This window comes from Quercus lobata, chromosome 4 (genome assembly GCF_001633185.2).
Source record: "Quercus lobata isolate SW786 chromosome 4, ValleyOak3.0 Primary Assembly, whole genome shotgun sequence".
NCBI lineage: Eukaryota > Viridiplantae > Streptophyta > Magnoliopsida > Fagales > Fagaceae > Quercus > Quercus lobata.
Window position 1 is genome coordinate 64,970,176 of NC_044907.1, and position 13,968 is coordinate 64,984,143.

The 13,968-nt window shown below is 35.4% G+C and overlaps 1 protein-coding gene across 7 annotated transcripts in view; it reads right to left on the reverse strand.

The window, feature by feature from the left end:
* LOC115985180 overlaps positions 1-13,968 on the reverse strand; it is a 53,698-nt gene that overhangs the window by 24,005 nt on the left and 15,725 nt on the right. For 5 of the 7 annotated variants that reach the window (XM_031108143.1, XM_031108142.1, XM_031108144.1 and 2 more), the window contains 9 exons: positions 13,680-13,877; positions 13,127-13,254; positions 11,379-11,529; positions 9,495-9,590; positions 9,249-9,350; positions 5,312-5,370; positions 5,062-5,164; positions 3,357-3,530; positions 3,086-3,202 (listed from right to left, as the gene is read on the reverse strand). In XM_031108143.1, the coding sequence (XP_030964003.1) occupies positions 3,086-3,202; positions 3,357-3,530; positions 5,062-5,164; positions 5,312-5,370; positions 9,249-9,350; positions 9,495-9,590; positions 11,379-11,529; positions 13,127-13,254; positions 13,680-13,877 (1,128 nt within the window). Of the gene's footprint in view, positions 1-3,085; positions 3,203-3,356; positions 3,531-5,061; positions 5,165-5,311; positions 5,371-9,248; positions 9,351-9,494; positions 9,591-11,378; positions 11,530-11,915; positions 12,063-13,126; positions 13,255-13,679; positions 13,878-13,968 lie in introns of those variants that run through there. The other 2 variants (XM_031108148.1, XM_031108147.1) reach the window with 2 other exon arrangements.

Consider the following 13,968-nt stretch of genomic DNA (forward strand, 5'->3'; position numbering starts at 1 on the left):
TGCAATCCAGCACCTCCCACATCTTCCATTAAAAAAAGATACAAAGCCAACTGCTACATCCCAGTTTTCTATATAATACACATACTTTGAAAATTCAACCAATTATACTGAGTCTTCTTACCTCTTTAAAGTTTAATCCCCCCCCCCCCCTTCTCTCTCTCTCTCTCTCTCACATGCCAAAACAAACACTCAAATAAAGCTTCATAGCCTCTAAAAATTTAGAAAAAATATTCTCTCCCCCTATTGAATAAAAACCATTATATCATAAAAATAAATGACTAATACCTAACTTTAATAGCACTTGACCTCCTTGGGCTTTGATAACTAAGCCCAAACTAAATAAGTAACCTCACCAAAAAAAAAAAAAAATTATATAAGTAAGAAGAAGATACATTAATGACACTACTATATGCACTACTATATGCAGAAAAATTACATAGTAGTCAAATACAAAAAGAAGAAAGTAAAAACAGAAAACTAATTACAAAAATGAAGAGAACTAATGAACAAAGGAATGGAGACACAAGATGTGAGTCTCCAAGCCCGAGACCAATCAAAATAGTAACCACTGAAAGAAGTGAGCAACTGGTCTCCCAAACTATCCACATCCTTAAATGTACGCCTATTCTGTTCCCTCCATATGCACCACATCAGGCACAATGGTACTAAGTTCCAAATATCTGACGAGTGTTTCCCCAACCAAAGAGAAGATCAATCACCGTTTTTGGTATGACCCAAGAAATCCTAAAAGATTGAAAGACAAAGCACTATAACTGATGAGCCTTCTCACAATGAATCAATAAATCATCACCAGTATCTTATTCCGAGCCGCAGTCCAAAAAAAAAAAAAAAGAAGAAGAAACTCAACCTAGGTGCCTTCACTCCCCAACAGAGGCCTCTTTATCAATGGCTATCTCATACAAAACCGGGAATGTCACTCGAAGAGGTTGATCCCCACACCAAAAATCATGACATAATCTCACTCTATTTCCCACCCTAATCTCAAACCGAGTATTTTAACAAAAATCCCCCAACCCATACGAATACCTCTCCACAAACCACAACCTTAAACACCCTTGCCAACTAAGAGGTACATCCCCCCACTCTTCCCCAAACTTCATAGCTACCACCCTCCCCCAAAGGCAATTCTCCTCAACCCCAAAGAGCTATAGCCATTTACCTAATAGGCCATTATTAAAGGTAGTCAATTTCCTTATCCCCAAACCACCGTTGGCCATAAGGGCGCACACTTTACCCCATCCTACCAAATGTTGCTTTGATTCACCCCCATACCTTCCCAAAGGAAGTCCCTCTGTATTTTTTCAATCTTGTTGGCCACACTAGTAGGAATGTAAAGAGTGATAAGTAGTAAGCTTTTCTGAAAATACTCAAACCGTTTGTGTCGTAGACAAGAATTCTGAAATTTTCATTTGTGAAAATACTCAAACTAATGAACCGTTTGAGTGAAAATTTCGAAAGAGTTTATCTGTTTGTGTCAGACTAGAATTCTCCACCAATCTATGGTGTCTATGTTGATGATGGTGATTTAGAGATGAGTACTTTAATGCATTTTAAAGAAACTATTCAAGAAAGTGATGCACACCGAGTGTTTGATGCAAGTCCTAAGAGTGTTCTTTTGGACATGAAAGGTTTGCATACACATGTTGATTTAAATAACCCATTAGTATTTGATGAAATTCACAAGAGAAACATTTTAATGGATATGGATAATTTCACTTGCAAAGATGTGATTTTTAGCAAGGCTTTTACCAGTCTAATTTTGAACCATGAGAAGCTTTACTTTTATGAAAATAAATATACAAGCCCCAAGAGGAGTTGTGACATACCCTTGGAAAAGTATTTTGAAGCCTAAAGTCCCAACAAGAATGACATTCTTTCTTTGGGCCGCTCATTGGAGAAAATTTTTACAACAAACAATTTGAGGAAGTGTAACTTTGTTCTTGTGAGCTGGTGATGTATGTGCAAGAGGACTTGGGAGATAGTGGATCATTTGTTGCTATAATGCTCTATTGCTAGGGAGTTGTGGGATATGGTTTTCGTTCTTTTTGAGGTTCAATGGGTGATATGCCAAGGAGGGTGGTGGAATTACTAGCTAGCTGGCAAGCCAATTTTGGGTGACACCATTAAAGTGAGATTTGGAAGGTCATTCCTCATTTTTGATGTGGTGTTTTTAGAGGGAGAGAAATCCCAGAAACTTTGAAGGGTATGAGCACTCAACCCCATATTCAAAATTGCATTTTTGAGGACCTTGTTCAACTGGTTATCCATCTTGGGGAAGGTTTCTTTCTCAAACTTATTGGAATTTCTTGATCATTTACTTTTACAGTTTAGTTGATTTGCATCTGGTAGACCCCCTGGGTACTTGATGTTCATTATTTTCTAATAAAACTTATTATTTATCAAAAAAGAAAAAGAAAATAAACATATAAGATTTGATCACGTCTGGAAAGAATTTATGGTGAAAAACTCAATTTGACAAGATTCAAGAAATGCAAGGAAGAGATTGAGCCAATCTTTGGAAGAAAGTTGTGTGGTGCCAGATGATAGTAATTAATGCACAACAATAATGTGGGATAGGAAGAGAGCAAAGAAGAAGCAGTCATTAGCACATTACCCACTTCTAGCTTAGTCAGAAAGTAGGAGGAAGTTTATTGGTTAAGAAGGATGAAGAAAAAGCAATCTGAAGCATGTTAAATGTTTAGGAGGAATTATTGATCTTGTCAGAATTCTGCAGTTAAGCATTGACAGGAATAGAAGCCTTTCCATGTGAAAAATTTTCTTAACTCCATAAAAGCTCAGGAGTTGGTTTCCATGGGAAAGAAGCCATTCATCAGTCTAATAACCAAGTTTCCACCAGTGTAAAGGTCCTCAACAGGTTCTGTTTTCAACAAAGTCACGCAGATTATTCTAGCCTAGTAAATGGAAGTCCCATTAGAGTCTTCACTAGATTTAGTAGCTAGGAAAGATTGTTTGGGTCAAAGCAGGGTAGAAGAACATGGGCAGTCCCCCTCCCCCCACCCCCTCTTTTCCCAGAAAGTAATAAATAAATGGCTTTAAAATTTACCTCCAACTGTCTCAATATAGATTCATCCAGGATCACACAAGATGCCAAGGTAATAGAAGGACAAAATTTCTCCAAAACACTGACTGTTTGAGTATGATGTGGCACCATTATCTTCATCTGCAAACATCAATCTGGGTCTTAGTTTTATACCAAGAAATTTGAGTAATATATGATCTTAAAAATATATTACAGATATTAAATAGAAAATATAATAACAGGAAATTTAATTTAATTTATATATAAAAATAAAAATAAAAATAAAACAACTGACCTCAAAATCATTCAATTTGACTTCAAAGTGATCATAAAGATCTTGAAGATGAAAGCTATGGTTGGAAATTGAATTAAACAAATTTCTCAGATTACAAGATTGTTCCTCAAATTTCGAAGAGGGAAAACCCAGATCAGATTTGGATACAAAAGAAAGGGCCCCGAATTCCAATACCTGTCAAAAAAATTGCAACAAAAATAAGACATGAAAAAATATAGAACTTTAACATGTCAAGGTGTAGCCTAGTGGTTGGAGGCTTGGGATGAACTATAAACCCAGACATCTTGAGTTCGATCCCTACTAGGAATTCTCCTAGATTACCTGATACACAGTCTTGGAGAGTGGGATCGCATATCCGTGGTTTACTCCCTAGAGGTGGGTCCAAAGGGCCCTGTCTTGGTGAGGTTCCACATCATCAAAAAAATATATAGAACAACTTTTTAATCTATTTGCAGACAAGACTACAGGAAACATTCATCAAGTACAACAGAATAATTATCACTAAAAGTGTTACTAAAAGCATCTTCTACCATGAAGTATTACTAAATTCTAGCATCACTCTTATTGCCAAGTATACAATTATAAATACATTCGTAACTGAAAAGAATTAGAACACTTCAATTCTTCAACATAGATATATCCTTTTAACATGGGTAGGAATCACTGTCAAACAACCACCACCAAATCTGTCCCAAAATTCATGGATCCTCAACAAACCAATCAAGGTTGGCCACATCTATTATTTTCTACCATTCTAATCTATCCCAAGTCATAATCTTTGTTACGTCTTTATTGACGCATCATTTTTTACTACTATTAATATTATTTTGGGTCCTCTTCAAAAAAATTATTTTGGGTCTTCTTCCACCCTTCTTCATTTCCTCAACTTAAATCAATACACTCTTTTCTCACTGGAGCATTGATCACTATCCTTTGAACATGTCCAACCATATCAAGTGACTCTCCCTCATCTTTTCATCAATAGAGGCCACATCTATCTTTAAGCAAATTTCCTCATTTAGCATCCTATCTTTCATTATATTTCCACCTATCCATTTTGACATTCTCATTTCAACTACACTCATTTTATGAATAAGCTGTTTCTTAACAACCCAACATTCTATACCATAGAGCATAGCTGGTCTTATTGAAGCCTAATAAAATATTCCCTTTAACTTAATACGTTTTATACAATCAAACAATACTCTTGATCCCATTCTCCACTTCATCTACCTTGCTCTCATCCTATGATTCAAATTTTTTCAATCTTTTCATTGTTATGAACTATTGATCTAAAATATTAAAAACTCTCGAGACTTCCTCTGCATCACTATCAAAGTAAAACATTTATTAAAAAAATGGAGGTTTCTTATTTTTCCCATTACAGTGGCCCTTCATCATGTATTCATGGTTTACTCCCTAGGGGTGGATCCAAAGGGCCCTACCTTAATGAGGTTCCACACCATAAAATAAAATAAAAAAGGATAAAAACAGAGATTGTTCATTTCTGTACATGGCTACATTATCTTTAGCATGGGTGATATCAATAAACATTTAGATTAACATGAAGTAAAATCTAAGTTGCAAACAGAACAAAACATCTCAGCAATGAATTGTTGAAACTCAATAAGGACCACACACACACAAAAGGACTTTGTTGAAGCTACACCATGATTAGTGGAGTCACAGTAAAAGAAGGAAGTACCAAGTTAAATTGTTCGGACACTGCATTTCTCCAAGGAACATTTAGGATGATATTGATGATACTGACATCCCAGATCACTTTCTTTCGACTTGATAAAATGTATCTGCCAAAGTACAATATCACCAATCAGTTATCACCAAAAATTCTAATAGCACAACACAAAAATGTATGTGCAGACACAAACCCACATAGATATAGCTCTTAAATCATAAAAGCAATAAAATATCTCAATTGGCAACAAGAAACTTACTCAGCTTTTGATAACAGTCTAGCATTGACATTGTTGATACCATTCAGTGACGAGAGCAGCTGCAGTAGGTCAGATGTTACTGTTAACATCCACATACTAACTTTTGAATCAAAATAAATTGAACAATGGATGACAGTGAATCTTTCAAAATTTTACATTAATAACTTATCTTTTATAGCAGGTATTCCAACTTGCATACAATTACTCGTAAAACTACAGAAATTTCAAGAAATATCAAAGTTAAAAAAAGACAAATAAAACAATAAATAAAGAGGTTCGCTCATACTATACTGCTCTCAGGAGTATCACTAGTTTTTCTTTCCTGTGGAAGGGTATTTGGATGGCTGAAGTCCCACGAAAGGTGGCGTTCTTTGTGTGCACAGCAACCCTTAGGAAAATTTTGACAATTGACAACCTTCGCAAGAGGCACATTTTGATAATCAACTGGTGTTGTGTATGTATAAGCCATGGGGAATCTACAGATAACTTGCTACTACATTGGCCTTTGATATCAGTAGTATTTTCTTTTGTCTTTACTTTGCTTAGGCTAGCCCATGTGATGCCCAAATCTGTGTGCACTCTTATGGAGTGCTGGCAAGGATAATTCAGTGCTGTTAAATTATCAATTGTCCCAAAAGCTTAAGCTATTGGGATATGGTAAATTTAATCATTTAAGTATTTAATCAATACTTCTAACAAGCGCCATAGAGCAGCAAAGGTGTCGCGAGCCATGCCTCTTTGTGTCATATGGAACTTGTGGCTTCAAAGAAACAAGAGATTTTTTTTATGGATTTGAGCTGTGTGGAGCCTAGATAGCGTTTGATCTGGATTATGACCTGACCAAATATAGAAGTGTTATGGTTTTTTATTGGGAAATTTTTGGAGACTTAGTCCATGGAAATTTTTGGCTTTAGCCCATTGAGGATCTGTTGTGTGGGATATAAATAGTGTTGCTTCAGATTAGGGTTTTGGTGTCTTGTTGAGAGGGAAAAAACTGAACTGCCACATCTTGTATAATTTCCATGAAAATAGTGAATCACAACAACTCCATGGACGTAGGCAAATTGCCAAACCACATAATTTCTTGTGTTGTGTGATTGCCTCTGTGTGTTAATTTTCTTCTGTTTTTTGCATCTCACAAATCTAGGAATTCGTGAATATCCCCAACGCAGGACACTGATATTTTAACACCTTAGTTTCATATTTCCCTGTACTATTCATTGACTTTCATATCCAAATATTAAATGTGACCAAAAAATGCACATTTAGTGTGACAAAGAAAGAAAGCAGCATCCAACAAACAGGAGAGAATGAAGAAAATAAGGTTCTGGCACAAAGCAGTCATCGAGAACTATATATACTTCTTTTCAACTATAAGCATACCAAGGAAACAAATCACCATAATACCTATACATACTAGACTACTAGTAATGGAAGATCACAAAATTTTCTAACTATTATGCAGATTATTGGTTCTGGCCTAATGTGGAAAGGTCTAGAGGTGAAATCTCTGTGTGGTCAATTTTCATGGGAACAAATGATCAAGTTTAGAGTAAAATACCTAGGACTGCATCAAAATCTGATTCATTTCAGGTATGAATGCTGTCGGGCAGTGAATTAGATATTTTAATTTTTAACAGGTAGTAAGATGAGAGGAGGAGAATATGACAACAATACTAGGTTTGTTGTTCAGATGAATCCAGTTTACTTATCTTTGAAAGGGGGAATTTATACCTGTTCTAACAATCAGGAATGACCATCCATGTCTCACATTGACAGGTTCTTAGTTTCCACTTGAATGGGAAGCAAACTTTGGTGATGCAATTCAAAAACTACTTCCGATAACAGCCCTTTATTATTGGATCATGGTGGCCTGCATGGGTGGTAAGCACCATTCCATTTTGAAAATAAGTGGATGAAATTGGTCGAGGGCTCTGAAAGATTACTTGCGAGCATCAAATGGAGACGTTTTTGACATTGTATGGTTTAAAAATAGCATATGTTGGAGAAGGTAAAGGGCCTGATGGGAAGGAGGAGATGGTGCTATCTGCCAATGATAGAATGAAGAGACAGGAATTCAAATTTGAATAAGGCTGGCCCACTTGGAGAAACATATTTGAGGAAGACATCTAGGGGACTATAGTTGAAGGAAGGAGATTCCATTAAGTAGTTTTTTCATTGTTTGGCCAATTCCCATAGAAGAGTCAACTTCAAAGGTAATTTTAAGGGTGATAGAGTTGTCCATTCAGAGGAAAATGAAGCAAACGCGGCACTAGTGGGGTTTTATAAAGGGCTTTATACCAAACAATCCAAGAAGAGACCATAGGCAGAAAAGTTGTAAATTTTATCCATTGATGAGGAGACTAAGGATTTTTTCAAGACTAAGAGTTGAGAGTCGGGTATAGTTTCCATGATTTGTTACTCTCAGTCTCCTGAATGCCAAGTTGGAGCCCAGATTTCTTGGGAGTTTTAAGAATGGGGAAGTTTGAGATTTGCTCTTTTTACAAGTCTTAGAGGATCTACAAGATTTCAGTTCCATTGGAGGAATATGTAGAATGTTAAGGTACATCAACCGTGTTTGGTAAAATTATGATAGTGGATAATTTTTAAAAACGATCCCAGCTGATTATTAATTAACGTTAAAAGTGAAAGAGTAACAGAGAGCCAATGCCTGACAGATCATCTTCTTCATTGCTCAGTATTGAGTAACTTGTGTGCTTTTTTATGCTTTTTTGGGGCTGCTTGGGTTATACAAAAAACAGTGATTTAGATGTTGGAATGTTTACAAGGACATCATCACAGAAACTAGAAGATTTGGATGGCTATAATGGACTATTCAACAAGAGAGGAATGGTAGAACGTTTGATGGTTGGTGTTGAACGGTCTATTCTTGTACTTCAGCAATTAATGTTTTTTTTTAGTAGATGACTATTCTAGTTAGCATCCCTCCACCCTCTATTTTAGACATTTTAGAACTTTTTTTTTTGATAGGTAATGTAAATTATTATTAAAAATCATAGCCAACCCAAGTACATTGGGAATGTACTACAGACTCAAACTCAATTCAAGGAGAGTATGAAAGAAAAAAGATTTAAGCTCTAGCATAGACCGCACACATCCCTCGAAACTTCTGGCATTCATTTCTTGCCAAACACACCACATCAAGCAATGCAGCACAAGCCTCCAAAGAGCAATATTGCGATGTCACTTGAACTTACCCTACCTGAACAACACAATGACCTTATGCGGCATAACCCAGTGAATTCTAAGCTTGAGATTGTAAGTCTTTAGGAGTAGGTCAATTCGCATATTGTAATTTGATCTATTTCCTCTTTTTGAATAAAATTGTTTACTTAAAAAAAAAAATTCAACTCATTTTTTTACACTTGTCCGTTGCAATGCTATTATTTGGTTGGAGAAATTGGTTTGGGAAACGATCCTCAGCTGTGTGGAATATGGTGCTGGCATGCTTGATGTGGATAGTGTGGACAGAACGGAATAGTCAGATGTTTTGGGATGTTGAGAAATATCTTGATCATTTGAAATCCTTGTTGATTTGCTACGTTTTTTACTCGGGCTTGGGGTTTTTTACAAATTTTTAATTCCATTTTAGAGTTCCAATACTGTTTAAGATTTTCAACTTGATGCTTTTGTAATTTATTAAGATACTTTGTGTTCATCATCATGAACATAAAGCCATCTTCATTTTCAATAAAATTTTCATTACTTATCCAAACAAAAAAAATAAATAAAGAAGCAAAAACACCAGTTAGAACTGAAGGCAACAAAATGGTGTTATAGACCTTCTCAAAGAATGCCCATGAGCTTTGGCTCAAATGGCAATGTGGAGGGTACAGCCCTAGATTGAAGACCCACTTAGTGCGTTTGTAATTAATAATAAAAAAGAAATGAAAAAGACCAGCTAAAAAATGCTTACCCTATCATGCTGAAAACTTGAGGATTTTAACACGTCAAAGAACTCAGTGAAACTCAGGAAGAATTCTACATCAAAAGTAACTTCAAGTGGTTGAAGCATGCCCTGAATCAAGAAGGTAAAATATAAAAATTGTCAATTAGAAATTCAATCATTAGAAATATGTACCAAAATGAAGCTAGATATAAAGACTGAGCACTCATTTTCTTAGATTACTAGGAATACAAGAGCAAAAGATGGAATAATTACCTTTACTGACAACTCAACCTCGCAGTTTGGAGACACATCCACTTGGATGCTACAGGAAGGTTGCTTATCATACAGTAAACCTTCCTCAACAATGGGCTGCAAATAGAGAAGGTCAATCACAAATGGTGGCTCCAATTAGTAGATCATGAAAAGCAATGAAAACCAGAAAAGGAAACTCGAATATAAATCACAGATTTCATAAGATGTCATTAAATTACTTCAGGCACAAATGGCTATTCATATGGGTGATTAAAGGGTTCTTGCATATATCAATATATAGCTTTAGAAGTATCCGATCAAAAAAGGATGTAAATGGAACAGAATCATAACACAAACTGGTTTGTGTTTCAAATGAGATCACATCAACTTCCAGAAAGATGGAAAACTGCATTACGTATAACAGTACTATTCTGCAAAGCAAGAAGCCATAGCAAGAGGCAAAGTGCGCTCAAGAGCAGGACAAGGGAAATAGTTTTCAGATAAATTTCCAAGATTTGGAGCAAATGCAAACATGATAAAGATATCCTCAATATTAAAAAAGGAGTCAAAATCACAATGAATATTTTGTAAGAATTTACAATTGTAGAACCGATTATCAACAAAAAGCAATCTTGTTCAACTGATTATCAACTAACAGCAATAAAACAATGTAGTGTTAAATAACTAGGGGTTTTATCTTCTATATTTTCTGGGATTAGTATACACAAAGACCTGGTGGTTGCCCATGACTTCATGCTCAATACAATTCTTACACAGGAAAGAGGTGCTGTTTAAGCTAGAACTCATTGGTGTCAGATGTAGGTGTAGCTTCTGGTCTTTTACTTGAAAAATTAATTAGCAGCAGCTGCTTCTTCATAATTATCATTATTTATAGCTTCCATGTGGCAAGTTGTTTGAGAGTTTCAAAATGTCTCAGAATTTATCTATTTCTTCATAATCCAATAGTTACAACGGAGGAGGGAGAATTTGAACCCTAGATGTCTTAAAAATACCAAAAGGTGCCAACCAATTGGGCTACAGCCTACAAGGCTCTTGGATCTCAAAATTCTATCCCTTTTCCTTTTATAAGTGGCTCTCAGAATTCTCTCTATCAAGGTAAGTAGAAGATAAGGTCCTGTGAAAGTGGCATCACTGGCATGAGGAATCACAAGTTTCAAAAGATCATAAGAGGAGAGCATAAAATTTGGGTTCCAGAGTTGTACATTGCTGAATATATGAGATAAGTTTAAGTTTCAGAGTTCATGATAAATAACAAAAATACTTCGGTAAAAGCCATTGATTTCACTTAATGGTTCAACCAACTTGGAAACAACGTTAGTTGCTACGGAATTTTTATCCAATCAATTAAAGAAAACCAATGTAACCAACAAAAATAAGCTGTGTTGCAACGAGAGACTAAAATTTTCATTCAGCTTAACTTCTTCTTCTTTTTTGACAAGATAACTGATGTGCTCAAAGACCTGTGACAATATTATTCTTGGGAATTGACTTCCCATATTTTTTTTCCTCTACTAGAAATATCCTTTACCATTCTTCTACATGTAAGCCAGCTTGTCCACCAAAGTAGTGTTTTTATACTTGAAATTCCTTTTTTTTTTCTTCTTTCTTTTTATTGTACTAAAATATAGCAGATCTCAGGTTTTACAAAGCTAGGGCTTAGCCATTCAGCAAAATAGACTTTTCTGGAAATAAAAACTTGGTACCACATGTACTACCTGATCAAGTGACGCAGTAAAATAAATGTTGAAATATATATTAAATTTAAGTCACACAATGAATGATGAATTCTTAGGCCAAACCCATTTGCTGCAAGCAAATGAAACTTTAATAGAGTGCGTAAAGAGAAATACAGACCATTTGATTCATCAAGAAAGAAATACAAACCATTTTCATAAGTAGAATGACTTTCTTGCTACATGGACAAACCATCTCCCCTGACTCAACTAGAGCATTGATGGTTGCAGACTCTTCAAAAAGCTTACACTCAATAGTTACCCCAAGAAGAACCAACTCAGCAATTTCTTGTCCATACTTTCTGGGGGGGGAAAAGCACAATGTTTTTGAATAAATTCAAATTAATAATATGCTTACCAACAAATAAGCAGCAGTACAAGTGCAAGCATATTTATATTTAGTCAATAGATGAATCAGTAAACCCAGATGTTAGCAACAACTTAGCCCAATATGATTAATACAAATTAGAGAAACTAATAAAATAGAAAACAAACAACCACATATGACATGTGCCACTTTTTTTCTACATTTTTAGCCACCAAGCAACAATGCCCACAGCCTCCAATCCATTATGGCTGCAAGTTCGGGCATGTTTTTTTTAAAAGCCCCAAAAAAAGCTGTAAAAAGTTCTGCAACCCATTTATTTAGTAATTCAGTCCATATTAGTGAAAAGGCACAATAACAAACCTAGACGAAGACAAATAGTTTAAAGCGAATCTTATGCCCAGGCTTGGCTCATTTATAAACTGTGCCTGACTAACACCTTAAGTTCTGGCTCATTTGCTAAACCATCTGGAGCCCAAGCTGCAGCAACTTCAACTCATAGGTTAGGGAGCACAGATATTTTTATACATCTTAATATTATAAAATAATTTATACAGAATTACCAACATACCCTGCTGCTATGGTTCTCAATTACAGACTTTACAACCATTGACATGAGATACTGATGGTCTAGGAAAGGCAAAAAGATCAGTGAATTAGATGAGAGATGGTGAGTTTGTACAGATTGGATCATGTATATCAGAAAAAGGTTAACTTCTATCATCCCAGATATAGAAACATAAGAAGGAATATATCATTGTGCCTGCATTTCAACAATTACCCGGGAGTAGAGATTGCAATTCATATGATCCTCTCCTTTTCTCCTTTCTTTTCTTATTTTCTTTCTCATAGTTTCCTTATCAATTTAGAACAAAGATTCATACAACATTTCTAAGTTTAACATCAAACCTTTATTTTCTTGAGTTGCGTTTTTGGTGTCATAGATTATGATATAGTGAACGTTTGGATAGAGCTGAAATGATTTTTCAGCTACATCCAGCGTTTTTTAATGGGTCCCATGCACTGTTTACGAGATCCGTAAGTACTTTTTTCAGAAAAACAACTTTAAAACTGGGTCCTACGGCACTATTCACACATTTAAAAATTATTTTGCTACAATATCTTCAGTTTTCAGCAATAAGCGAAATCCAAATAGACCCATAGTTGTCAGTTGATTTCATCTGCTATTTATTTTCCATCTATCAATTTTCTAAAAGATGATAAAGATTATATAGGGGCTGACGTGAGACTATGCTTAATTTTCTTAGGTTTTACTAATCTGATCCCAAGAATGAAAGTCAAACGTGCAAATGATCTACAAATAAGCAATTCTAGACCTCAGCGGCTCAGCCAAATGATGATATACCAAACTTTATGCATCCAATTTCAACTTGGGCTCAGCTCATGCAAGCTCAAGCAGAATACCAATTAATCAAGCAAGTGCAGCCATACAAAACAAACCTAAGTGGTTTATTGAAAGCAGTTAGAAAGGGAAGCTGTTGATTTCACTATCATGCTCAAGAAATAACAAGTTAAAGCATTATAAATTGCAGAAGAGAAGCATCCATCCATACATGCTCTGCAGTGTTGCAGAAATTTGATGAATGCTGAACTTGATTGCACATAGATAGATCTTATCATTCACAACAATGTCTCCATTGGATAAAACTGGAGGATAGAATTCTGTTGCTTCATAAATATCCTGTACAAAAAGTCAGTAATTAGTTTTTGAGAACTGATATACTTGTCCAAAAAAAATTTAAAAAAACTGTTATAAGTATGTGATAAGGATACAATTGTAAAATTGTGATATCAGTGTAATTACCTACATATAAATAATATACATGTGTGTTAACAAGAACAATTTTTTTTACCATTTATAAACCATTTCTTGTCCTAGAAGCTTAAACTAAAAGGAAACGGTGAATTTAATCACTTAATAATTATTTTAACACTCTCCCTCGCATGTGAGCAAGACACCACCTCAATAAGTGGGCCAGCACATGGAATTTTGAACATTAAATGGGAGGTAAGTAGAGACAGAGTTCAAACCCAAGGCCACTTGCTCTGATATCATGAAAACTACTGCTGGTATTCTAACAACTAGCACTCAATTGGCACATGTACCTTTATAACTTCATCAGAAACAACACCAGAAAATTGACTTGAATCGTCTGTCCCTCCAGCACCAAGCACACCAAGGGACAGCCAATTTAGCCATCCTCGGGACTTGCTGGCTGAAGAGTCATCACTTCGTGACTTCTCCACAGCAACACTAGAACCATTTGTTCCCATATCAGACACTGAATACTTTGAGGAAAATTCCTGCACGAACATCAAACAAGAAAAATTAAGATGAAATGTGCAGCTTGCAGGAAACATAAAATATAGCTAGGAATATCAAAGTTTTACCTAT